General features: G+C 41.8%; 1 protein-coding gene and 2 long non-coding RNA genes across 4 annotated transcripts in view; 2 read left to right on the forward strand and 1 right to left on the reverse strand.

Moving 5' to 3' along the window:
• The window catches only part of dmd (dystrophin), a 289532-nt gene that overhangs the window by 188787 nt on the left and 72782 nt on the right, over window positions 1-27963 (forward strand). For both annotated transcript variants that reach the window (XM_085449001.1, XM_085449002.1), the window contains exons 46-59: window positions 2105-2227; window positions 4020-4192; window positions 4366-4501; window positions 4707-4882; window positions 6494-6641; window positions 6981-7106; window positions 7571-7720; window positions 7924-8022; window positions 8293-8392; window positions 9060-9229; window positions 9492-9609; window positions 12045-12256; window positions 12580-12734; window positions 14646-14835. In XM_085449001.1, coding sequence (XP_085305127.1) covers window positions 2105-2227; window positions 4020-4192; window positions 4366-4501; window positions 4707-4882; window positions 6494-6641; window positions 6981-7106; window positions 7571-7720; window positions 7924-8022; window positions 8293-8392; window positions 9060-9229; window positions 9492-9609; window positions 12045-12256; window positions 12580-12734; window positions 14646-14835 — 2076 coding nt within the window. The remainder of the gene's footprint in view (window positions 1-2104; window positions 2228-4019; window positions 4193-4365; window positions 4502-4706; window positions 4883-6493; window positions 6642-6980; window positions 7107-7570; window positions 7721-7923; window positions 8023-8292; window positions 8393-9059; window positions 9230-9491; window positions 9610-12044; window positions 12257-12579; window positions 12735-14645; window positions 14836-27963) is intronic.
• Window positions 22373-24267, forward strand: LOC146682213 (uncharacterized). The gene is made up of 2 exons (XR_014918183.1): window positions 22373-22864; window positions 23705-24267. It is a non-coding gene; the product is annotated as an uncharacterized LOC146682213 (long non-coding RNA).
• LOC146682214 (uncharacterized) lies at window positions 24013-25952 on the reverse strand. Its single transcript, XR_014918182.1, has 2 exons — window positions 25465-25952; window positions 24013-24577 (listed from the first exon to the last, which is right to left on the reverse strand). It is a non-coding gene; the product is annotated as an uncharacterized LOC146682214 (long non-coding RNA).

Below are 27963 nucleotides of genomic sequence, written 5' to 3' on the forward strand. Positions count from 1 at the left end.
CATCTTCTGGACACTGTCTTCATAATACTAAAGTGCTCTCAAAATAAAGTCTTATTTTGAGTTCAGAGTTACAGGTCAGGGGGTAAGAAATAAGGCCGCACATCTGGCCATCCCTGTTGGTAGTGTCTTGCCCAAGGATATTTGGCGTGCAGACTGGAAGCACCCAGGGATCAAACATGAACCTTTTAGCTGGCAGATGAAACCAATTCTGTTATTGTTTAATATGAGGTCAAACCTGAGTGGCTTTAAGTCCACTGTCAACTACAGGTGCTCTGTGCTCACACACGAGAGTCAAATACAAAATGTTGGAAAGGCTCACAATGAAAATGTGTGGGCAGTGTTTGGTCCTTTGCTACTAATGTGAGGCAGTAAATTAGAGTCTAATCACTATGCAGCCTTTGCTCTTAAAATAATGTCCAATGTTGACATAATTCATAAATATGACCACACGCTTTTCCCACTTTTAATCACGTCTGTTCTAAGCAGGAAGGTTCTGATCAGCCAGTGAAGTTGATTAAAAAGAAATAAATAAATGTAAAATGAGTCTTAAGAATTATGAAAAAAATAACAATAGTCAGTCTTTAGCATCCAGGGAAAACTGCTGCCTAACGAAGGTTTAGGAACACAGCTGAGTGATATTATGACAGTCTAGGTTTTGATGGTTACAGTGTTGTGGGACACATAATTATAAACAGCCATATGCACAGAACAAACCAACAATAGAAAGAAAAAGCATGTAACATGAAACGTAGTATTGTGTGCACTTTATGGGCTTGTTGTTGGCTTAAAATACGAGACGTCAAAAAAAGTGAGCGGTAACTTTACAGGATGGTAGGTGACAGCACGTTTTTCAGAGACGTGCTCCTAGTGTAGGAAACCATGATGACTGTAAGCAAAGCAAAGGCATTCAAAACTGTACCTCTCAAGTTCACCTCATAACACACACACACACACACCTGGCATGATATCAGAGAAAGGGTTTTTCTTTTGCAAAGGCTTGAAGGATCAGCCCACCAGGTCTTCACATCAAAATCACTTTGACCTTCGTGATGAACACAAGTGGTTCTATGGCACCAGGTGCACGTTAGCATGCAGATGTTTGGGCATCAGTGGTAAAAACTGAGATCCTTAAAATAAAAAAACAAGATTAGCATATTAGTTTTGCTTTGGACAGTTCAAAGTAGGACCCCCCAGGAGACCTCAGCTCCCACTGACCAAAGATCCTCAGATCTCAATTAGCCTGTTAGTGTTACAGCTCGTTCACAGTCGTCATTAAAGATGCACATTTTAAGGCTTTCTCAACACTCAGACTCCTCCAGCCGTCCCCTAACAATTAACAGGCTTGGGTTACTCTATGCACCTGATTGGGACTCTAAAAATGAAAACAAGTGTTTTTAGGTAGTAGTTTGCGTAGCTTTTATGGAAAGAATTCAAAAAACTGCAGTTTAACAAACGTTTCCAAATTCTCGAAGCAAATGTCAGTAACTTGACTTCTATGACAGAAAGAAGAAACATAAATACAACTCAGTATCTCAATAAACTACATCAGGCACAAGCTGAAGATTTTGCCTCACCCTTTAACCTAAACTAGGATACAGCTGGGTTAGGCCTCCAAACAGGGACACCATCGCTTCATAGTACTAAAAGTTTGCAGAACGAATGAAACCTATTCAATCAAACACGGAGTCACATACTCTGAGCTCAAAAGGCTTCAATGGTTATTGTGTTTGCAAAGAGACATTTACTCAGTACTGGCCATGCAGAGTTCCCAGCCTTTGTTTGGTCACATTTTTCTGTGTTTTGATCATATGTGTTACACTTACATGACACAAATGCATATATATACACAACAAGTTTATTATTAGACAAAAATAAACTATGCAGATACAAAATGTAGTTTGAAAATTTGGGGGTTTAGGAAAATGAGTCATTTATTGAGATTTCTTACACATTCAAAAAAGATGACGAGAAAACAAAATTGCAGATCAGTTGCAGATGTTGTTTTCTTTGATATGTTCTCTTTTTCTGATTTGGCTCTGCTTTGTATGTTTGTGTTGCCTTTTTATGTGTCTGTGTGTGCATGTGTGTGCACTTGTGTAATCAGGAGTATATCACAGAGCTCCAGGCGCTGTTGTGCTCGGTGTCAGAGACGGACTTCAAGCTGAACTCTCCTGAATACTGGCCTGCAGCATATTATAACATGTCTCAGCAAGAGCACTGCCTGAAGGTCAGCATTGCTTTTGAACTTCTGTCTGAAAGCCCAGTCAGTCAAAACTGACCACCAGTGTGATCAAATAACTAAAACCTATAAGTATTATACTGTTGTTTATACCATTATACTGAGTTTCCTGTTGTAGTCAATGTTGTTTTATTTTTTAATGTATTTTCTCTCATGCTGTGTACTGGGGATGCAACGATACCAGTTTTTTCAAACAAATACGATACTTGGATCTGAGTGCTTGCCGATACAGAGTACAAAAACTTCTTTCTACCACACACACACACACACACACACACACACACAAATGCAATGAATTGGAAGACAGGTTTTATTTTGTTCTCTGCCGGTAAAAAATAAAATATTAATAAAAATGACCACAAAAAAATTTCAAGTGAAAAATAAGCACTTCTGTTAAATTATTGCAGAGTCTCCACATTGTAATTTAACAAAATATCACTGAACTATTGGCACTGTCTCGAGCTTTCAGAATAATAAATAAACACTCCTGTTTGGAATAAAATAAATACAACTTAGGTTTGAGAATAAAATAAACTTTTAAATTATTGCAGAGTGTCCATATTGTAAACAAACAAACAAACAAAATAACGAAAGTATTTGGCATTGACGAACAAACTCCTCAACAGTCCACTGTGCCGTTAAACCGAGGACTGACATCGCGCACACACTGCTGTCTTTACCTCTTCAGAAAGTTTTGGCACCATTATCTCCCTGATGTGTGGGCGGTTGCGAATTTTATATCGCAGCTCGAGTACGAGTACGCTGAGAAGACGGCGCAATCCTATGTTTTCCACGACTGGCATTGGCTGGTCATCCAGAGCGATAAAATGAGTCAGAGCCTCTGTTGTTTTAACTGCCCGTGGATTTTCTCTTGACATTTTTCATCGCTTTTCCAAAACCTGAGCTAAAGTCGGCTGTTCCGGTCCACACTGCTGGCATTTTGTTTAGCCTAGCTACAGCAGCCTCCAGTTTCTCTTTTTTATCTGGAGCCACCAGTCTCACTCGCCTAACCCTGTGCCTGTTTAGCGCGGGATGTCCCCCTAGTGGCCAATCTAAAAAACTACAACAGAAATGACCAGCCACCCTCTGACTAATGAAATAAGTTGGTATCGGTTAACTTTTACGAGTATGAGTACACACATATTTTACAGTATCGGCCCCGATACCAGTATCGGTATCGGTGCATCCCTACTGTGTACCATAGTTTCTATGACTACGTACCAAACAGGAAAATGTGCGTCTTGTAACATAAGAAGCTGTTGTAATAATGAATAGCAACTCGAGCTACTGTAGTCCTTTGAACAAGTATCCACACCCTTTGAACTGGTTGTCACATTACAACCTATTAAATCCAGTTCTTTGTATTCGTTAACGGCAAAGAAAGACACGGCTCAGAGTGGTCTAACTCAAAAAAGGATCTTTAATTTTACATATTGCAGCTTTGCACTTCCTCTTTCTAAAGTCTGTTGCCAGGGCAACTTGTCACCCTTAACATAGTTCTCGTGTGGGTCTGGCATACATAAAACGATATAATCAGACAATAAGCACTAAGAATATATTTATTTAAATCCCAACAAACCACAAACTTCGATGTACTTTTTGGGATTTTATGTAACATAGAATGGTGCATAATTGGGATGTGGAAATTATATTCTGTTCTATTTTGGGGTTTTCTTCTAAAATGTATCGTGTTAAGAGAACAATTTGAAATATTTTCACACCAGAGAGTGTACTCTCCTCAGTCACTTTTCCACCATAATCTTATCCTCCACACATGCAGGATGTAAAGGGGAACATTGACAAGCTGCGAGGTCCCGTCGATGGAGTACTGGCTCACAGGAAGGAGATGATGTCTGGTGCTCGACCTCTGGAGGGCCAAAGAATCCAGGAGTCTGTCAACCTGCTCAGTATCAACTGGGGCAAACTGAACAAGCTCTACCAGGACAGGCTTAAGTAAGGGTGGTTCCCTGTATACTGCGAGTCCTGCACGTGTGTGCGTTTCTGCACGCATGCTTGCTTTTGTATGTGTTTTATGTGCACACGTGGTATTATGTGTGTGTGCTTACATGCATATTTCAAACATTGTGCACAATTATAAATAAACATTTTTCTGTGTGCGTGTCAAGGCGTTGGCAGGATTGTAACTCCAAGTGGCAGAAGTTTGTTTCGGATCAGAAGGAGCTTGAGGAGTGGCTGAACGATGCTGAGGAGACTTTGAAACTGGCCGAGAGTGACCCAGGAGCACACAGACAGCACCTAAGGGTAAAACACGCATACACTACTTTTCCTTTTCGAGAAAATGTAACTGCACAAATATAACCTGTAAATTAAAGGTAAATTTGAGCGTTTGTTGTTGAATACTGTCAACGACACTGTGGGAAATCTTAAAATTCCACCTGGATCTCTGTCTATAATTTTCACTTGAAATCAATAAATAATTAATCAGTAATAATCTACTGTGTCACAGGACTTGACTGAGGAAATACCCCTCCAGGAAGCGGTGCTGGGCAGAGTGAACTCTGCAGGGGTGGACATAAGCCAGATGAGCACACCAGATGATGCTTTGCAGCTTCAATCACAGCTCAAATTACTGAACACTCGGTGGGCCAACGTCTGCCAGCAGCTTAACAAACGAAAAAGGAGGTAAATGTGCACGTGTACGTGTCTGTAGCTTCCACATGGATAGAGTAACTCATGCCTTGTCATAACATGAGTTCCACATCTTGGGAATTTTAGAAGCATTTCAAGCACTTGGTCCTGGTGTTCCAAGTATGCGCTGCCTGCTAACATGTTGTTATGTGCTGATTGCCTCAGGGTCATATTTGCACAGGTCTTGCCTGGTAGACTCCTGCCTCTGTTGATCTTGTGCTCAGAGCTTGTCCCTGTCCTGCCATTATTAATGTCTCTGTGCTGTCTTTCAGTCCAGCCTTCTCTAACCACTTGTAGGAGTTTTTAGTCAGCTGGTGGTGCGTGCCATGGAGAGGCCTGTCCTTCCATGATGGTTCCTGTTAGGGATGGTATTTGTGAAGCGGTGCTTGTAGAGAACCAATTCCAAGTATTTGAATTCGTTGGAATTGTTAGTGTGCCTGTCGATTGATTCTGCTTGTTGCTTTTTGCAATTGTACTGTAATCAGCAGATTTTTGTCATGTGGACTAAAAATGTATTTGGAGGAAAATAATGGTGCAATCTACAGCGTGGATGTGGACATTGCTTTTATTTTTATGGCACAAAAAGACAAGAGTGCAACTGTAAATTGCAAACTTTGTGCATTATTCTGCTAACACAACTTTGCATTTTTGCAAGCACCTGCACCGACAGCATGCTAATCCTAAGCTAGCCAAGAACCCAGCGTGATGTTAAAGCTGGACGTGGATTTGTCCTTTTATCATCATTAAACATCAGATGTTTCATGGAATTAGAAGCAGCCTGTTAGCAGCATGTAGAATCAGTTCCACAGAAACAAATAAAAAGCTAACAGTATAAACAAATGTAATTAGAAAACTGACACACCGATGGGCTCATGGTTGAGTCTTAGTGTTTTGGATTTTTTTTTTTTTTTTTTCAAACAGTCATCCTTTGGTGTCGTTCTTGCTCAGCTGCTTGTGCTCCTCTTCCTCTTCAGGTCCTGGGTGCTACTAAAATAGAGGGAGCATGATTAGAATATGGGCATCAGCTGTGTTGGTCAGCCTCCCTTGGCACTGCTCCCTAAACCCACTGTAACGGTGGTAATGTGCACGTTTACTATACTTACAGGGACCAACAGCCCCCAAAAGTTTGAAGGCATTTTTGAGACTCAAAATGTGGTTTTAGTGTCAGCGTTACAATTGCATTATGGGTAGGATAAGCAGCGAAGGAAAGCATTGTGTCAGTGAGATTTCCACACAAGGATATGAATACACTCGTGTGTGTGTGTGTGCGTGTGCGTGCGTGCGTGCGTGCGTGCGTGCGTGCGTGTGTGTGCGTGCGTTACTGATTTTTGTGCCCATGTGGTCTTTCAATATAGTAAATGTACTGTTTTTATAAAGTGCTTTTCTAAACTACTCAAAGCACTTTGAATAACACGTTCATACTGCCCCTTTGTTCAACCGGGCTCGTATCTTGTCCAAGCATACTTTGACATGCAGACTTGAACAGCCGGGGATCAAACTACCAACCTTCTGAGTAGTAGATGATCAGCTCTACCTCCTGAGGCACAGCCGCCCCTAAGAGGAAAACACTTCTTTTATTGTTTCTTGGATTCTCTAACCCTACAGGTCTGCAGAGGCATCCACCTTGACCGCAGAGCTGCAGGAGAATGTTGGCTCGATGCTGGGCTGGCTGGACAAAGCTGAGGGCGTCCTGGCCATTCCTCTGCAGCCTGCAGAGCCACAGCACATAAGAGACACTCTGGGCAAAGTTCAGGTATATTCAGTTCACAGCCACACAGTTACTATGAGCTTCTGAATGTGTGTGCATATTTACGGATTTATGCAAATTAATTTAGCTGCCATCATCGTGTAAATGAGTTTAGATGAGTCACAATGTAGATTACTCCAATGTGTTGCTGTGTGTAATTAGTAAAAACATTGCAGCGTTTTAATTATTGCAAGATCGTGTATGTGTGTGTGTGTGTGTTTCTGAAATCTTACATAAGATTCTGCTTGTATTGAGCTGCTGCAGTAATGTGCTTGTGTGTCTGTGTGTGTGTGTGTGTGTGTGTGTGTGTGTGTGTGTGTGTGTCTCTGTGTGTGTGTGTGTCAGGTATGTGTGGAGGAGCTTCCTGCCCAGAATGTAGTGATGGGGAATCTGAACTCAAGACTGAAGCAGATAACATTTCCTGCTGATAAACAGAAAGACATCAGGATCATAAACACTCGCTGGTCTCAGGTCAGCTTCTTTCACTACACACACAGCGGACAGCACGCCGCTGCCCAGGAAAGGCATCAACTGAATAATACACAAAAGCTCTGAGAGAAGGGTATTCCCTACGTCTAGCTAAGCAGTGCACCACATCATTAAGCTTACGACGTTTAGGTTTGACGGCTTGAAAGTTTGTTGGTGTTATAACCTCTTTTTTTTTTTATCAAAGTGGCAATATTTTCACTTTCATCTACTGTGTACAAAAGCTGTGAAAGATTCTCTTAGATTTAGTTTATTTGCTCCAGACAGAGTTTGATTTACCAAAGAAGGTGAGCTTTAATCTTTACCAGAAAGACGATGGAAAACCATTCTTATACTGTGTTTACTACAGACCAGATTATCACCACCTCACCTCCCCCGTAGTAATAAATATCTTGAAAAATGGGTCAACACGGTGGGAGTGGTAGGCTTCATGGCCAATCTTCATTTAGGTGTCGAAGGCTCTTCCTGAACGTCAGTTGGAGATCGAGGGTCTGCTGAAGGAGATGGAGAAGTGTGAGAGTCATCTGGATGACCTGTCAGTCTGGGCATCCAGCACCAGAGCCAAGCTGGAGCACAGCCCTGAGGGACCATCTGCCAGGGTATGGTGCAAAACAGTGTGCATATAGATGTATGCATGGTATCAGTGCACCATGGCATTTACTAGTAAAACATTCAAGCCCAAACTGCCTGAAATAAATAATACATTGCATATATTACATCCAATATATTATTTATTATATTACATGCAATACACTCATCTGTCCACAAGGCTTATTGCAGTTTAAGCTCTCTGATTCTCCAGCTCATTAACGAAGTGCAAGTCAAGCAGCCAGAGGTGGAGTGTGTGTTGGAGAAAGCTGATCAGTTATACAAGGACTCTCCTCTTGAGCAACCTGGCAAGGTGAGGAAATTAAATACAGGTGACTCACGTGCAAATTCAGTCACATGAAATCATTAAAACACTGACTTGTCTCACTTCTACCTTTACCTTAAATATTATGAATAAATAGTTACTTTTTGAAGAAATGTAACAAGACACAAATATATATAAACAACGTCGACTCAAAAAATATACATACTTCTTCCAGCATTTGATGCTTGGACACTTACCTGTGAAGTTGTTATCAACAATAAGGAAACTGCTCACATGTGTGTTTGTATGTTTTTTCAGATGAAATATATTAGGCTGAGGGAATCTTGGACAGTAATCTTGGAGCTGCTGCAGCAGCACAAGGAGAGGACGGCTGCTCAGCTTATAACCAGAAAAGACAGTAAGACCACATTTAATCTTTCACGCATGCATGTGCACACAAGATTAAGTTCGGACTGAGTTTAGGACACAAATTCATGTTCCCAGTACAACTGAAAGTCCTGATATTAGGTTCAGTAAGAGTTCATTTTACTAGATTCAGTCTGGTTCAGTTTCTTTTAATTATTCATTTGTTTTTGGGATTGAGATTCTAGTTTTTATCTTTCTTTTTTCTGTTGATCAGTCATTGCCCAGATTACACTTCGGGCTATGAGTGATACCATTTGAATAATTAGAATCATTTAAATAATGGAAAAACAAATGGAAAGATCAGCTCCTGCACATGGTTATAGAATATCAGCTGATTTGGGGAGCTGTCTCTAATGCTACAGTCACAATATTAAAAACGGTGGTTGGAAACCAGGTCATGACCCAACTCGTGACCACGTGGAATAAACTTGCCGTTGGTTTTTGAAATGGTTGTTTGAAAAATGGGGACCGGGTCGGTGTGGTTATGAATTTAAAGCATGAATGATGCGTTTGGTGGTGGGCCATCGAGTTCTCTCTGTTCATAATGAGCGATTCATTTCAGCAAATTCAGTGAAGGACTTTTACTGTGGTTTTATTTTGAAATTAGAATATGAGCACTTCCTCCACTAAAAGTTCATTTAACTGTATCTGTGTCTCAGATGAAGGTCTGACAGGAAGTTCCCAGCCTGAATACGCAGCATTGGCTCAGTTCAACAAGTCCTGGGCTGAGCTCACTGACTGGCTGACCATGATGGATAACATGGTACAGAACAAGCGGGTAGTGGTGGCTGACCTCGACGACATCAACGACATGATCAGGCAACTCAAGGTCCGGACCTCTGACCTCACTGTTGACTCTATTTAAAGCACTGCAAAACCTGACCGAGCTGCCGACATTCACGGGGCCGTGTGAGAGTATGGCTCAGTGTGTAAATACTGAGGACTCACAGATAGTTTAAAACAGTCAGTGGTTAAACTGACAAGCTAGACATGCTACAGACCTTTATTCTTGATTTGTTTTCCTCCTTAATTGCTTGGAAAATTCAATAAGTAAGTTAAAACAACTGAGAAACTAAAATGATTGTTTTCAGGCTTCTCTACAGGATCTTGATCAACGCCGCCCCCTCCTGGAGACACAGATCACAGCAGCCCAGAACCTGAAGAACAAAACCAGCAGCCAAGAGACCCGCAATGCTATTTCTGAACGCAGTAAGTCTCACACATACACATGCAACATAGCATCACCTAGCCTCCCACAGAGGCTAAGTGAAGCTTATTTAGAGCCTATATTAGGCTTTATCAGGGGTGTCCAACTCCAGGCCTCGATGGCCGGCGTCCTGCAGGTTTTAAATCGCACCCTGGGTCAACACACCAGAATCAAATGATTAGTTCATTACCAGGCCTCTGGAGAACTTCAAGACATGTTGATCATTAGCCATTTAAATCAGCTGTGTTGGATCGAGGACACATCTAAACCCTGCAGGACACCGGCCCTCGAGGCCTGGAGTTGGACAAAACATATTCATCTGCCATAACAGAAGCTGCAGAAGCTGTCTTCACCTTCTTCCTATTAAACTGTTCCAAGATAACCATGTTACACAAATCATCATGTGTCCCTGCCTCCTCAGCACCACGTCAACATGTAAAGTGGTGGAAAATGTTCCAAGCAAACTCAGCATTAGTCTGTTTCTCTCCCCTCTTCCAGTTTCTAAATCTCTGCCTGTCTGCTTCTCTGCCACTTCCAGCCTTTACTGTCTCCCCCTCCAGTTTGTCCAAATTTTGTTCCTTCTGCGCTCCTGATGGGTTGAAAGCGTTAAAAAAAAATCGTGATGCCCGCGTTTAAACACGCGCAAATCAGTCCGTGCATGATTACGTTGCCCCGCCCATCAAAAAGTCTGCGCATGCGTGAATATATTATATAGATTGGACTGACTATTGACAATTGGAAAATGTTTACATATCGCCCGACCCTCACTCTTTCAAGTTCCACGTCACACTGCAACCGCTCCTACTCAGTTTTTGCATTTTCCTTCTCTAGTTGCAGGTACAGATCAAATGATAATCAAATGATAATGACCAATCAATCAGTTCAGAAGCCGATATCACTGGAGCCGGATCTACCTCCTTCAACAGTACTTTTCAGTTTTTGCCCAGCCCAAGTGTGCATGCTTTTGTAGTCACAAATTGTATTAAATTAGCCTGAAGCCAAAAGCCTTTCCTCTATATTTCTATTTTATATTGGGGGACACTCCTCCTCTACAAATCTGCAGGTTCTCAGTTCTCTTCTTCTTCTCTTACTGCTTGTTTTCGCAAAGATCACCATCTCAAAGAGAGGAGTTACTACAGTGTTCATTTTGATAGCACATTCTGATTTTGTTTGTGTTTTACTCATAATTTAGTTTAGTTTAATAGATTCAGTCATATATAGTGTAAAAAAGTCTTGTTTTTACCTGTGAGATTACAAAGCATCATATGTTCCTTGATATCAAATGCAAATGTTTACTGTTCTCTTCCTGCCAAGAACTGAGACTTTGTTGTGTAGTCATGACAAACAGGGAGTGTGGGAGCTAGTTGTACTAGCTGTAACTGTCCAGTAAAGGTATAATTATCACAAAAGGCCAAATGTACAAAAGTTATCAGCTTTCTCTTTCAACTTCAAATTCTCATCTTCTTTCTATCTGAAGAAGGATGGATGGATGGATGGATGGATGGATGCATGGATGGATGGATGGATGGATGGATGGATGCATGGATGGATGGGTGGATGCATGGATGGATGGATGGATGGATGGATGGATACATGGATGGATGGATGGATGCATGGATGGATGGATGGATGGATGGATGGATGGATGCATGGATGGATGGATGGATGGATGGATGGATGCATGCATGGATGGATGGATGGATGGATGGATGGATGGATGGATGGATGGATGGATGCATGGATGGATGGATGGATGGATGGGTGGATGCATGGATGGATGGATGGATGGATGGATGCATGGATGGATGGATGGATGGATGGGTGGGTGGATGCATGGATGGGTGGGTGGATGCATGGATGGATGGGTGGATGCATGGATGGATGGATGGATTTGATTACTATATTTGTTAAAGAAGGATTGTTCACAACTTTTGGGCAGCAAAAATGGGTAAAGAGACTCCCAAGTGCATACTCAGCAGTGCAGTTGAATTAGCCCAATGTTTGGACTTGTCACCTTTGGCTATAACACAATCAAAGATTACTTGTTGAGCCTAATTATTATATTGTAACCAGTATGGATCAGCAGGTGCTTATATAACAAGTGGCACAGACTTCATTAATATGCTTGTAGGTAATATTTGACCTAAATATATGTGTCCTGTGAATTGAATATGTAGGTTAAATGCAGTGATTCCAATACAAACACTCCAGTGTAGGTATGTATAGTGTATACGAGTATATGTGATTACATTATATATGTGAGTCTTTGTCCAGTGTGTATGTATGTCATACAAAATCCCCAGTGATGGAGGGAGGGATGGATTTAGGTTTCCAGACTCAGTCCATGTATTATTTTCAAACTGTCTGACACCTCTACTAGTTGTGTGATTTTATTCTAAAGAACTTGTTAAGCAGTGTTTTCTCTCTTTCTTCATAGTTGATCGACTCCAGGCTTACTGGGAAGACTGTCAGACCAAACTGTCTGATAGGATGAAGCAGCTACAAAACATGCTGCAAGACTCTACCAACTGGCTGGATGCCAAGAAGGGGGTGGATCATGTCGTCAAACAGGCCAATGAGAGACTGGATTCATGGCAGGAGATCACTTATACAGTTGATGCGCTGAAAAAACAAAACGCTGAACTGAAGGTGGGATCTGCATTCTGAATTTCACTGTATTTATACAGACATATAGTCTGCTTACAAGAGCCCCCCATTAATCAGATCCAACCAATATAACCCCCCAATCAAATTATGAATTATCTTGCATACATAGGCTGTTGATTTTCTTTACTCATTTCAGGTCTTACCAGCAAAACAGTTGCATGTTTAATCATCTGGGAATTTACCCAGATGTATTTATTTATTTAGACAGAGTTCTGCCCGTTACGATGATCGCTTAGAGTACTAATCAGGTGGAACCAGGTAATCGTGTTGATGATTTGGCCTTTGTTTTCTCCCTGCTTACCCAGCTCTTAATGAAGGAGCTGCAGCAATCCCAGATACAAGTCAAAGAAACCAATACACTGGCCAACAAACTACTGACGCTATATGGCAACGATGACACTCACAAAGTCACCCAGATCAACAACAACATGGACACTGCCTGCATATACATCAACAAGCGGTAAGCATTATTTAAATTTTATTCTGCATTTATTTTATTTTTATTAAAAATAAACATTTAGGCAGCTATGTTGGTGTTTGACTTAATGGATGTCTCTAAACGATGCTATTCTTACGCTTTCAGCCTTGGTTTCCATGGAAATAATAAGTGCACTTTAGTGCAACTACCCCGTCAAAACACCACAATGACTATTTCACCTTTTTGCAAAACGTGTTTAGTCAGGAAGTAATCGTGATGTGATTTCCTGGCACAAAAGGCACACGTTTAGTTTTCCACATAACAGACGAGCATGATAAAAAGAGCATTTGCATTATCTAACAAGAAAGCTTTTAAAGCTATTTAGCCATCATGGAAGTCTGGATATTACGTCTATCAAATCTTTAGGCTTGTTTACTGACTTCTGCTACATTACATTTGGAATAGAATTGATCCTAAAAAGGAAAACCACTCACTCTCTGGTCAGTATTTACTTATCTTTCTTATTTATTCTCTATCTGCTAAGGGAATCGTATTGTATTTTCTATATATTTATTCTGTTATTCTTTTTAAATGTACTTTAAATTTGCAGTTCAGTAATAACACATGCAGAGTGCAGGATTTTGTTATTTACCCTGTTGAAACTATTTAAATATTCTTAAAATGACATAAATGAACACGTTTTGTTTTACAAAAAGAAACAGTTTCCCCTCTCGCCCAGACTCGGGTCCTCTACCAGAGGCCTGGGAGCTTGAGGGTCCTGCAGTATCTTAGCTGTTCCCAGGACTGCGCTCTTCTGGACAGAGATCTCCGATGTTGTTCCCGGGATCTGCTGGAGCCACTCGCCTAGCTTGGGAGTCACCGCACCGAGTGCTCCGATTACCACGGGGACCACCGTTACCTTCACCCTCCATATCCTCTCGAGCTCTTCTCTGAGCCCTTGGTATTTCTCCAGCTTCTCGTGTTCCTTCTTCCTGATATTACTGTCATTCGGAACCGCTACATCGATCACTACGGCCGTCTTCTTCTGTTTGTCTACCACCACTATGTCCGGTTGGTTAGCCACCACCATTTTGTCCGTCTGTATCTGGAAGTCCCACAGGATCTTAGCTCGGTCATTCTCCACCACCCTTGGGGGCATCTCCCATTTTGACCTCGGGACTTCCAGGTTATACTCGGCACAGATGTTCCTGTACACTATGCCGGCCACTTGGTTATGGCGTTCCATGTATGCCTTGCCTGCTAGCATCTTGCACCCTGCTGTTATGTGCTGGATTGTCTCTGGGGCATCTTTACACAGCCTGCACCTGGGGTCTTGCCTGGTGTGATAGACCCCAGCCTCTATGGATCTTGTGCTCAGAGCTTGTTCTTGTGCTGCCATGATTAGTGCCTCTGTGCTGTCTTTCAGTCCAGCTTTGTCCAGCCACTGGTAGGATTTCTGGATATCAGCCCCCTCCTCTATCTGCTGGTCCTTCCATGATGGTTCCTCCTCTTTCTTGGGTTTCTGCTGCCTGAGGTATTCACTGAGCACGCGGTCGGTTGAGGCCATCTTCCTCATGTATTCATGGATGTTCACTGCCTCATCCTGGACTGTGGTGCTGAGTCTCACTGGTCCCTGGCTCCCTTCCTTCCCCTTAGCATACAGTCTCAGGGTGCTGGACTTGGGGTGAAGTGACAAGGAGATAAAGTTTAAATATATTTAAGTACTTTGTATATGTTTTATGAGACTTTTTTGTCAATTTTTTTATTGAATCGTTAACTCAACCTCACTGTACATATATCAAACATGCGACGTTTTATCAGAATTCGTATTAAACTTTGAGCCATCGTGTTTACCGATGTGTGCAAAACAAATCTGTTGCTTCTTTAACTTTTTTGAGGAAATAACTTTTATTTACCACCTTTGTTTCTTGTCATCTGTCTGCACATTTTCAGTGTTTCGGACAGGGAGGCAGCTTTGGAAGCTGCTCTAAAGTTGCTGCAGCAGTTCTACTTTGATTTGGAAAAGTTCCTCAACTGGCTCACGGAGGCTGAGACGACCTGCAATGTTTTACTAGATGCCACGAACAAGGAGAGATTGCAGGAGCAGTCTGAGGCAGCAAGGAACTTGCTGGAACAGTGGAAGGTGGGCCATACACAGGTGCACCTCATCTTTCTGATATAGCTAGCTCTGTATCTATGTACAGATATGGACATATACACATTCCAGAAATCAGCATAAGGCCCTGAAGATTAACCTTGTCAGGGCTAAGTCATGAGGACCAATACACTCACATCCACACCTGTGGCCAGTTTAGAATCATTCATTTAGTGATGAGGACGTCTGTGTAAAGGAAATCCAAGCAGGGACATGTTATGCCTCGGTCTAGGTGCAACATAAGGAATAAAAAAGGGTGTCCTCGCCCTGGTCCCCAAAACCAGAAACCCAATGGCCAAGTCACAGATAAATGTGAGATTTATTGCTGCACCAATACTATCAAAACTCAACGCTTAAGCTCCAGGGCAAAATTACAAACAAAACAAGCCAATCCAAGCACTACCCCATAACTCCCTGACTTATTACACAAGATAAATGTACAGAAATAAATAGGCAGCTCAGCCCTTTGCTATTTGAAAAAGGACAAAACTATTTACAATACTATTTAGAAAACCTAACTGGTCTCATAGCACACACAGGTTTGGAGGCTGAAGATAGGTCTGCTGCTGCTGCTGGTGCCAAACCAGATTAAACCATAATGTCCTTTAATGTGGTCTCCCTTTTCACTTGTATCCCTACAAAGGAGGTAGTGGAGAGTGCCAGCAAATGATCAGATTTGTACACTGTTAGACCTTTGCCTCACCGCCACATATCTTAAAATACGAGAGTTGCTACAGACAAGAGTATGGATGTGATACAATGGTCAAAATCTAAACCCAAGAAGTAGAAACCTTCACTGTTCACATCAACTCAGTGGTTAGAAATGTAAAGCTCACCAGGGAAGAGAAAAAATGATAATAGCTTGCTGAATGGAAACCTCAACACTGAACGTTACTGAAAGCCCACACACACCAGTACCTACTCTTTGACTCCCACAACACAAACCTGGTCATTTGGACGCTGCAACACTGGGCACAAAACATTCCCTCTAAGCCAAAGACACGAACACACACATTAAAGAAAGCTCTTAAAACACGTGGTTTTCCCAGCTGGGCCTGGACACCAACAAGGGAGAAAGAGATCTAACAGCTAGGGCGGCTCGATTATGGCAAAAATGATGATCACGATTATTCTCACTGACATTGAGATCTCGATTATTTGACGATATTTATTTAACAATAACAATGTGTTGAATAATGACTTTAAAAAATAATATAAAATAGTGCAAATACTGATAACAGTGCAAATGTTTGCAATATAAAAAATCAATGAAAAATGTAAACATCTGTGTTTAGTGAACTTTGCAGTGTTGCTCTGTGGTGCAGCTACGACACCGTAGCAAAGTTTACACACTGTGTCCACTTGATCCACGTCTGACTGAACCCATAATGCTTCCAACCACTGAAGTTTTTTTACCTCTCTTTTCAACCAACAGCAGTCACTCTCCTCTCCAAATAACTTCTGCTGAGCTTCTGCAGAGAGGTGCGCTCGATTTGCCACACGGAGCAGCGCGAGAGTAAAGCACGAGGGAGGGGCTAATAATCGGCTCAGTCATTTTTAATGATCGCTGAAAGCCCAGATCGTAATCGAGATTAAAATTCGATTAATTGAGCAGCCCTAGTAACAACTTTGTTGTTTATCTGAGAAACTCAGGAGATTTATCTGCAAGCATAACATCAGTGCACTTCAGACCCAGCCATAACCTCAGACTAAAACCGGTTGATCCCGAGGACAAAACTCCCAGACACAAGCTAAACAACATAGTGCATGCTGCACAGCGCAGCAAGGAGTGCTTAGACCTCCTCATTGGATAAAACAAACAGCCTTAAACACATATTCATTTACTAACCAGCAATTTAGTGTCTTCTTTGCTGATTGGTGTTTGGACCTCATCTGGCTTTTACATATAAAAACATTTTATTTTTGTGTTTGGTTTTGAGGGGTTCACATTGCAGTGATGAAAGCTGTACGTTCAAACATGTTTGTCATCAGAATTAATCATTAAATTGGTTATACCATTAACACAGTTTAATTAAGTTAGGCAAGGAAAAACTCGTACAACCATGAAGGATTAGTGAGAAAGTAAAACCAATGTGGGTTCTTTCCAGGTACTCCAGCTTCCTCCCATAGTTCAAAGACATGCAGTTAGTAGGGTTATGTTCATTGGTGATTCTAAATTGCCCACAGGTGTTAAGGAGAGTGTTGTCTGTCTCTGCGTTAGCTCTGCAACAGACTGGTATTCTGTGCAGGGTTTACCCCGCCTCTCACCCTCTGATAACTGGGATAGTCTCGAGCCCGCTCTCGCAACCCTGATATGGATAAAAAGACTAATGATTAGACTTTAGTCTCATCTGCCACACATCCAGTATATTTCCAGTTTTTAGCCCTTCTTCAACTCTGCTCTGGCTAGTATGACAGGAATGCTGACATGGTGAGATTTGATTGGACTGTCACTGTCTGCACACAAATCCCAAATTCCCCCAATGCATTGTGGGTGTTGGGTGAAGGGAACGCTCTGTTCTGCAAGAAAACATATTCTGACCGTCAACCCTCACCCTGCACCCACACACACTCTCTGGTAGCACAGCATGTACAGTGATGCACACACAACCACTGTGACACAGTGTGCAGTGCATGCACTACAAGGAAACACACAAGCAGCACATTTAAAATCAGAAATTCACACACACACAACACACCTACGGGGACACACACACATGTACACACAGAGCTCTCTCAGTACAACAGTAGCACTGTGTGTAGCACTGTGTGTAGCACTGTGTGTAGCACTGTGTGTAGCACTGACATAGTTGTCTTTGTCCAGTTACAATGATGGGTGCTAAAAGTACACAGCATCCTATGAAGTCTCACTCGTTCCCTCGGCTACAACATGCAGATAAGGTTTAATTGGAAAAGAAGTACACTCATCATTTTATGTAACCTTGAAAGTTTCTCTGCGTCTTTCATCGTCATTTTAACTCTTTCTCGTACCCTGTGTTCACTCTGACTCAGACGTTCAACTCCATCTCTCTTTTTTATGTGCGACTGACCCTCCCTCTCTTCCTCTTTATCTGAACGTCTCACTGTGTCACCAACACTTAAACAGAGGGCAGTGTAATTCAGCCTGCTGGAAGCTAGAAGGAATGAAATGGGGCTTAATGGAGGTGCTTCTTCTTTTTGATGTGTGATTTTGGGGATTCCAGGGTTCAGTCTGGACGATGCTGCGCAGAAAGGTCTACCATGTTCAGGTTGGGAATAAAAACCAAGTAGATTCATTTGGAACATTTACTCTACTGACATTTACACTAAACTTTTGAGATGATTCATATAGGTTGTAATCTGTTAAATCAACTTTCACTACGCTACAGAATAACCTGTGGCATTTAAAACTTGTTTTGAATGCTGACCAAAAAAAATCGATGGTGTTCACAAATTAAAAATCTGAGCCAAGTAACCTTTTGTGTATTACTACAATTCAGGGCTTTGAGATTGAGTTAGTATCTGATTACAGCTACTTAGGACTTCAGTTGATGACTCGCTCTCGTTTACGCCTCAGTTTCAGCAACTGGTGAAAAAACTGAATTGTGGTTTTTACTTTAGACTAAAAGTCCTGCTTGTACTTTGAGAGAAGAAAGAGACTTGTTGTTCCCAGTTTTATGTCTATACTTGATTATAGCAATGCGATTTATATGCATGCATCCTTAAATATGCTGGATTATAAGCTCTTACTCACCACTCCTTTGCTGGTCTGCTTTGTCATGACGTATATATGATATATATGACTGATATATTCTTATACATCTTATTTCCCAAGATTTATTCCGTCTGTCTCAAAGCTTCACACTAAATTTGAGCTTTCACATGTGCAGCTTCCTGCTCCTGGAATCAGCTGCAGAATCAACGTAAGGAGCTGGTCTCACTTAATGACTTTAAAGCGATTCTAAAGAACTAATGCAGGCTGCTGTTTTGCCTGAATATTGTTCCTTTGTTTGTGGCATTCAGTAGCACTTTTAGCATGATCTGGGTTGTGTTATTTTTTTACTCTGACTGTACTTAACTGGTGCATGGATTTCTATGTGTATGTGATTTAATGTATGCAACCAAGGATTGTACTGCTTGGTCAGGAGACTCTTAAAAGGGGAAATTTTTAATCTCAAGAGTTAATTTTTTTCCTGGCTACAAAACAGTTAATATACCGTATTTCCCGGACTACAAAGCGCACCTGAATATTAGCCGCACAAGCTAAAATCAGGGGAAAATCCTGTTTTGTACATACATTAGCCGCACCTGAATAAAAGCCGCAGGTGTTTCAATGTTGACTCATCATATGTAAGAGAATATGCACAAAGGGAATTGTCAGGAAAGAGATGGCTGTTTGGAGACACACCCCTTTTATTAATATTTTGAAAAACAAGTTATGGGTACATATTTGCACATGTAGTACATAACAGTAACCTACAGCACACCAGAAAAATAGATTCGGACTACCTTTTAGGCTCAGGTGCAGCGACACGGCTTTAACAAGAAGAAAAGTCAGTCATTCACCACCATCTTCCTGCCACTAAAACCACCAAAGTTCTCTCCTCCAGTGTCGGATACGAACAGGCTCAGGATGGCTTCGTCATCCACTCTCCGCTTCTTTCCTTCGTTGTCACTTTCAAAACCAAAGAAATCCTCGTTGTCAGAGTCGAACACCCTCAGAAGGGCCGTGGCGGTGTCCTCCTCTCCATCATGCAGCAGTCCAGCCCTTCAAAATCCGTTGGTGATCGTGGATGTTTTCACACTTTTCCACGCTGTCAGAATCCACCGGTGGAGTTGAGCATAACTTGCTTTTCGCAAGTTTATCACCGCTCGTCATCCACGCCTCCCGCTGAACGCGTAGCGCTACTTTGAAGTTTGTTTTTCGCGCTACTTCGTACGGCACTACGTTGCCATGTGACTAACATACCACTCTTGAACCCCGATCCTTCCGCCAGGCAACGTAGTGCCGTACAACAGCGGAACAAACAAAACAAATCGTCTTATGATATGACAAAAATCATGGACAATCCATAGAAAAGCCGCACCTGACTAAAAGCCGCAGGGTTCAAAGCTTGTGCAAAAAGTAGCGGCTTATAGCCCGACAATTACGGTACTTGATTTTATATAAGCTCGATTCTGTTGTGGGGCATTTGAGATTAACAGTAGGAAAGATTTTTCTTTCGCACGACTTCTGGAACTATTCATTTAAAAGGCAGAAATCAAGGTAAAAATGCAAACTGTTGGACTGCCTGACATTGTGTCATCATTTAGATCACATGGTAATCGTAATAAAATCCTCCTGCCCCCTGTGTCATTTGTTCCATTTGATTGTTTGTTAGCAGTCTAGCGTCCACAGTTTTCATGATATCATGTTTCAGATTTTGTGTGTTTGGGCGAGAGGCAGGGTGCACCCCGGACAGGTCGCCAGGCTGTGCAGGGCTGGGATTTTTGTATTTTTAATTGAAAGTCTTTAAACTTCACAACAGTGTCGTAGGGGGGACATGATCTCCCGTGTTGGCTAAGCAGCTGACCTTGATCTTCATTGTGTGACCTTGACAATTTCAAGAAACCATATAGAGTAGAGTGTATCATCTTGAAAGGGCATGGACGCAGCTGTACAACACTTTTATTTTCTCAACACCGTCACAATAACACCATAACAGGATGACATCATTGTATTGTAATGAAAACAGGTGGACATCAAAATCCTAAAATGTCAGTGTTAGTATCACACTTGCCCTCTGGAGTTGTGCTCTCTTGTAAACAAGTGCACTTACTTAACTCCTATTTATAACAAATTTATAACAAATTTTTAACAAATTTCCCACGTTTGGGACTAATAAAGGTTATCTTATCTTATAATGTCCTCAGCGCTTCTTGTTTTTTCTCTTCCCAAAAAGGAGGAGCATGTTTTTATTCACTGACTCCAGTTTATTTTTATAAGAAGATTTGCTCTAAAGACACTGTTGATTCTTTAATAAAAATGGTGAGTTAGTGACACGTCCTCTTCACAAAGCACAGAAACATAAGAAGTTCTGTCAAATTCAGTTTCATATTTTTAGTGTTTGTAGTAAAAGAGCTTCGAGTACTCAAATTGAGCAGAAATGCTCGATACCGTCCACTATTGCCAGAAGTATTTGTCTGTGTGTACACACACATGAACTTGTGGCACTCTATGCTTAATCCATAGGATTTTAATATGATGTCTGCCCACTCTTTGCAGCTGTAGCAGCTTCAACGCTTCCGGGAAGACTTTCCACAAGGTTTAGGAGTGTGTTTATATTAACATTTGCCCATTCTTCTACTCTGTCAGGCTGAGGTCAGGACTCTGTGCTGGACAGATAAATTCTGCCACTTCAAACTGCCTCACCCATGCCCTTGCTTTGTGCACTGGTGCACAGTCATGTTGGAAAAGAAAGGGGGCATCCCCAAAGTGTTTCCACAAAGTTGGGAGAATGCAATTTTCCAAAAAGAGGACTCAAAAGAAATAAGTGGTTTGATTGCTTTGCCACAAGATAACCACAAAGAAGCATGTTATTGACCTTTTTGAACCCACCAATCATCACAGTAAAATAAGGGATGAGTAATTTGTATTACACATGGACTAGATCTAATGTTGGGAATGCTAGTGTTATTCCACAGTTTGGGGTACAATCAAGTAATGTGTCATATTTTTCCAATTAAATAAAGCATTTTCTAAAATTGAATTGCATAGCATTGTGGTAAAACTGATGAGACTATATTCACAACACGTTCTCACTCCCAAAGCGTAACATTTTCCACAAGGTGACAAATCGCCTGTATATTACTGCTTCCCTATGCAGCCGTCCCTCGTATGTCGCGGTAGTTACGTTCTAAAATAACCCGTGATAGGTGAAATCTGCGAAGTAGCCAACCTTATTTTTTACAATTATTATATCTGTTTTAAGGATGTAAAACCCGTCACTACACACTTTATACACTTTTCTCAGACAGGCTGAACATTTTCACTTTTCTCTCTTGTTTAAACTCTCAAAGTTCAAACCTTGTAGAAAAATAAGTCCAGCATTAGAGAATGAAACCAAAGACCTGCGGTTGTCGTTTCGTCGACATCGTTGCGTTTGTTGGGCAGGAAACTTACAAACATACAGTGCAGCTCTTCAGAGTCACACTGCTAGAGATCGAAGATTTGTGTAAATTTAACAAGCTGAATGTATTCTGGACTGTACAGGAGACACGGCAGGAGGTTGGTTAACAATGGTCTACAGCCAATCAGGACGCAGAACACAATGCACTGTAAAAAAAAAAAAAACATGCAAAATTGCACACAAAAAAACCAGCGAAACAGCGAGGCCGCGAAAGGTGAACCGCGTTATAGCGAGGGAGCGCTGTATTACGAGGTCGGAAAAATGAGGAAACATGAGAACTGTTTGGAATGAATCTACACAAGTACGTTTATCTTACTTAAATCGCTCTGAAAACACTAACATCATTAAAGTGCTGGTTAAGGTTAACGGTGTGTTCACACCGAACGCGATGGACGCGAATAGAGCGTCAGGTTTACATGTAAAGTCAATGGAAAGGCGCGATGACGCGCGATTGCGGGTCCCGCGAAAATTCGGAAGCAGATTTGCGTCGCGAAAACGCCAAAACGCGTGAAACGCGCGTCAGTGTAGCGCGTCTGGCGCGTTTGACTCGCGAATAAAACCACGCGCGTGAGTTTTTGTGTTGCATTTTGTGCATACGCGCGTTTCGCGTCTACCGCTCGAGTTGGAAAAATCTGAACTCCAGCGTCAAATCGCGCCGCGACAACCAATCAGGAGCCTGGTGACGTGGCTGTTACCTAGGTCAAAGGGGCAGATCCAGCCAAAGCCTTTCATACTTCAATGGAGGGGAAGGCTAATCAATGCGGTAGCAAACAACTCGGAGCTGTACGACACCAGCTGCTTTCAGTACCGAGACAGGAATAAAAAGGACCGAGCTTGGAGGAAGATATGTGAAGAGATCGGGCAACCTGGTAAGTTCATTCATTTCTCTTTTGAAAGATTTCACTGACCCGGGGAAGCAGCACAAAAGCTAGCAAGCCACCGCTATTTTCCCCACTGACGTACAAATACCGTTCTGCTTTTATGCATGTTGTCATTTAGGAATATATTTTATTGTTTATTAATAAACAGCACACAGTGGTCCCGCTGTTCATCCGTCACTGCTTTGCTTTTTCGCTGATTTTTTATTGCACAGTACAGCATTGCATTCTGCAGCCTGATTGACAAATCTCCTGCGCTTGCCAAATTTATCACGTTTGGTTTTGATAACCATCGCGTCCAATAGAAAAAACAGCACAAAAACACCCATAACTATGAGCCTCATTCGGAAATAGACACCTGCACCGCGAGGGGAAAAAGGCGCACGAAAGTGGCGTGCAGATGAAGACAAACCGCGGCATAATAATACTTTTACGTTTTGCAATCTACAAAGGTTTGCACTTTGAGAATCAATTGTGAGAACTGTGACCAGGGGCTAGTTATTCTGAGAACCCCTGCAATAAATGAGGGACCACTGTCTACTCTACGATTATTATATTCAACCTGTTAACATGTAATACTGTATTGATAGAACCAACTGATTCTGCAGCAGAGCATCCCCAGTCCCTGAGCTCCTGCTGCTGCACCCACAGATATGTACAGCAAGCACTGATACCTTTTTAGTCGGTGGGATTCCCTTGTGATCACCTTTACTAAATATCTACAACCAATCTGATTATATCCTGTTATTGTTTTTGTTTTTTTTTTTCAATGTTGAAATTAAAATCTAGTAGCAGTCTTCTCATTTCTTTGTGTTTTGTGCTGTTTTACAGGCCCACAGAGGAGGACGGCTCCGAGGCAGATGAGGGACGGGTCCCAGGACGGTCCATCGGCGGTGGAGCTGGCCATCCTGGAGTCCCTGAAGAGGCCACACCAGTCTCCAATGGAGCATTTCCTCCTCAGCCTTGTTCCTGCTCTGGAGAGCAGCTGGTCCTTTTTATTCATGTCTCTCTGTAAATTCTTATATTTTATATATTTATGTTTAATGTTTTTCTGTTTGAGACTTTTAATATTATTTTAAATAAATGTTTATAATGACTAATGTCTCAGTTCTACTACACAGCAAATGTTGGCACACAACTTGACACATGTAGAATTTATTTCATATTATACTAATGACAAAATATACTGATACAGTGGGATGCAGAAGTTTGGGCAACCTTGTTAATAGACATTATTTTCCTGTATAAATTGTTGGTTGTTACAATAAAAAATGTCAGTTAAATATCATACAGGAGACACACACAGTGATATTTGAGAAGTGAAAAGAAGTTTACTGGATTTACAGAAAGTGTGCAATAATTGTTTAAACAAAATCAAGCAGGTGCATCAATTTGGGCACCACAAAAAAGAAATGAAATGAATATTTAGTGTATATCAATGTGTGTCTCCTATATGATATATGGGGTGCCTTTGTCTGGATGTGCTTCCCATCCAGAGCTGCACAGCACAGAGGAAAGTTCCAGCGCTCCTGGAATCCCTCTGTGATGGAGCGCCAGTCTCCAGGTGAAGGCACAGCCATGAAGTCGTCCACTAGACAGTCCCAGATGGACGTCGCTGCCTGGGGGGTGATCTGGCTCACCGTGGACACACCGACTCTGAAACTGAACGCGATGGTCCTGAAGGAGTCCCCGGTGACAAGGAACCTGGACAAAATTGTTCAAAATCAGTATTATGTGTACTGCAGTTACAAAATACATTAGTCAAATTCCAAAATACTTTTGTGATGTCAGATTTAAATCACAAAACATGAATCTTACATAAAACCTTTTGTAATTATAAGGATAATTACAAAATGTATATTAGATAATATCTAAAACAGTTGTGTTTTGTTTTAACTTTAACATATCATAATTTGATTGGTAGCAACTTTCACAACTACAGTGAGCCAATCACTCACAATTCCTAAACATGTCAATCAGGTAGGAATGAAGTAAGACATTAATAGAAATAAAGAGTTGTATGTTGACATGTAGCCCTTTCCTTGCTTAAATCATTAATATTTTTCAAAAATTAATCTTTGATAAGACAGCTGATCAAGATAGAACCATGTAACTAGAGATGAACCAAACTGTTCACAGTTTTATCTAACTCTGTTTTAATAAAGGCTGTGACCCCTGCTATAGAGTCTGACAGCTGCAGGGATTATATACAAATATTCAACTATCCCAGAATTAAACCAGGTCTAAATATAAAGGAGTGAGTATCACTACAAGGTTAACTCAGTGGTGCTAATGCTACAGTTTGATATCAGCAAACACCGAGCGCATACATTGATGTGACACCACAGCCATGCTATCATGCAAACACTGATAACAGCATAAATCGAATTAAATCGGGGCTTGATGAGACCTTCTGAGTATCACTAGAAATATTATAAAGAGTCGTCTCTGTACCACAGTTTGCTTTCAGTAAACACCTACAGCATTCACTGTTAGCATAGCACATCCATGTTAGCAGTGTATAACTGGATGGATTAGCATATTAGCACAGATATCAATAAAGGACTACCGTATTAAATAGTTTTACTAACCTCAGGCAGACGGACAGGCGCTCTGCAGGTGGGATTGAGCGTCTGTAGTTGGTGTCTAGGCGGGCGATGCTGGGACCGACGAGGGAAAGCAGGTCCTCAAACTGGCCGACGGTGATAGCGCTGGAATCGGCCGTCATCCAGGCGCAGCTCCTGGAGCAAGTGGTGAAACTCACCAAACTGCTCATGCCTCTGGAGGACCTGATGGACCCAGGTACGGCGAGGACGTCTTTTACGCTGCTGCTCTGCTCTCCACAGTACATAGAGAAGGGAGACTCTCTCTTCAAGCGCTAGCTCGATAGCTGCCATCTTGCAAAACCAGGTCTGGCACAACTCCCTCCCACATTTCCGGTTCACGCGCGTCAAAATATCATATTTTGACGCGCGATGGATTTTTCTTGGACACGCGTTGAGACGCGAATGTACACGCGTCAAATTAGGGGCGTTTGGGGCGTTTTATTCGCGTCCATCGCGTTCGGTGTGAACACACCGTAAGGTTAAGGGATAAGGTTAGGGCTGGAATACATGGCTGGAACGTCTATTACTGTGGGACGGTCGTTCTATTGGATTTCATCCACAGCCCGGTGCGTAGCATAGGAACGCGGAAGGTTGTCTTTCGCGTTCCCATGGAATACCTCGGGATGTATTACGCCTCGGGAGTGAGAACAATCTGACATTCATCAAGTCATGCAAACAACTTGGGGTCCCGGCTGTACCATTTTTTTTCTGTGAGAGGTCAGACGTCTACTGCAGCTCTCTTTTACTTTAGTAATATAAAGAACATGTGGAAGGTAATTAGCCAATACTCAAACAATGACAATAACATTTAGAGAATTAAAATAAGAAAAAGTAGATAAAGTCAGACACAAAGAATTGATATCGTAATTTTTTGAGCACAGAATTTGTAAATAAGTCATTTACTAATACTTAATAGACAGTATGTAAGGCATTAAGGTAACTATTGTCTGTCTTATCAGGTATCACAGAATTCTGAAGACTCCTGAAATGGACATTTTCCCTTAATGATTGAATTTATGTATAAAGCATTAGTAAATGATGTATTAGCTATTAATAAAGCCAGTAATTCAAATGCAGGAGTCTCTTTATGAAGGCACCAAATTAAAATAAGATGAAGTGACACTGATTTTCACCTAGCCTGAGTTTACCTCGCCTATTCTAACATTAAGGAAGCATTTAAGGCAACACCCTGCCCCCACCTCTGCTCGTCAGACCATTTTTCTGTTATGCTGCTTCCTGCATAGAAGTGCTTAATAATCAGAGAAAACCCCACTGTGAAGCAAGTGCTCTACAGGAGCCACAGAAGCATTAAAAGATGTATTGTATTGAATGTATTAACAGATGTGTTCAAGGCATCTGCAACTGAGTGTAGATGAGTACGCTGAGTTAGTGTCTCCATAAGTTTAGAAATATGTGGAAGATGTCTTTGTTAGATGACATTCCTGGTGACAAACTGTGGATGACCAAGGGGTGCTTGCAATGAAAGCACAAAGTGACGGTTTTAGGTGTAATGTGATATGATGGCACCCAGATCAGCAAGACCCAACTTGAACAATGCCATAAGAGCAACGAAGCATGACTTTGGTAAGAGAATACAGAAGTTCTTCCATGACCATGCAAACAAGAGACGAATGTGGCAAAGTATCAACGCCATCAAAGAGTTTAAAGCTACTCCTCCACCCTGTGTGAACAAGACAACCTTTCTGAATAAGTAAGTAAACAAACACTATGAAGGGTTGAGGCATTTAGTCATACACCTGCAAGGAACAGCGCTCTATACGACTTTGAGGAGAGGGAACGTAAGAAAAGCAGCCGGCACTGACAACACACCAGCTTGGTGTCCTGACCGACCAGCTTCAGCTCTTTTAGACATTTTTCATTTGTCCTGCATTCAGAGGAAGAATAACCTGGACCAGAAGCTGCTGCTTCTACCACCGTGTGTTTGGTACGCAGAGGCCAGGACTGAAAACAGAAAGGCTGTGCAGAGGCTAATTAACACTCCCCAAAAAAGTCATTGGCCATCCTCTGCCACCTCTGGAGGCCATTACCAGCACCTCCTGACTCCAGGGCCAAAACATTCTCACTCCCAAAGCGTAGCATTTTACGCTAGGTGACAAAACGTCGACATGTTACGCCTCGAGAGTGAGAACGGGCTGCAAGGGCCATCAGATGTAACGACTTGCTTCCCGCCCACCACGGATTTGACCTGCTGCCCCCCAGATGGCGCTTCTGGTCAATGAGGTCACACACCTCCAGGACACTCGCACATGGACTCTATACTCAGACCAAGTGTTTTACACTATTTTCAAGCACTCTGTAAACTGTTCTCTAATGTGTGCCTTTTTATTGTGTGCCTCCTGTTTTGTATACATACCTCTTGTGCGTATGTAATCTAGTCTGTTATTCATTCTTGCTGTCCTGCTATTCATATTATTATTCCATGCACAGCTGGTGGTGAGCATCCACAATTTCATTCTACATATA

This window comes from Copadichromis virginalis, linkage group LG23, assembly GCF_057382275.1.
Source record: "Copadichromis virginalis isolate Kocher_CV1m ecotype Utaka linkage group LG23, C_Virginalis_male_GT1.1, whole genome shotgun sequence".
Taxonomy (NCBI): domain Eukaryota; kingdom Metazoa; phylum Chordata; class Actinopteri; order Cichliformes; family Cichlidae; genus Copadichromis; species Copadichromis virginalis.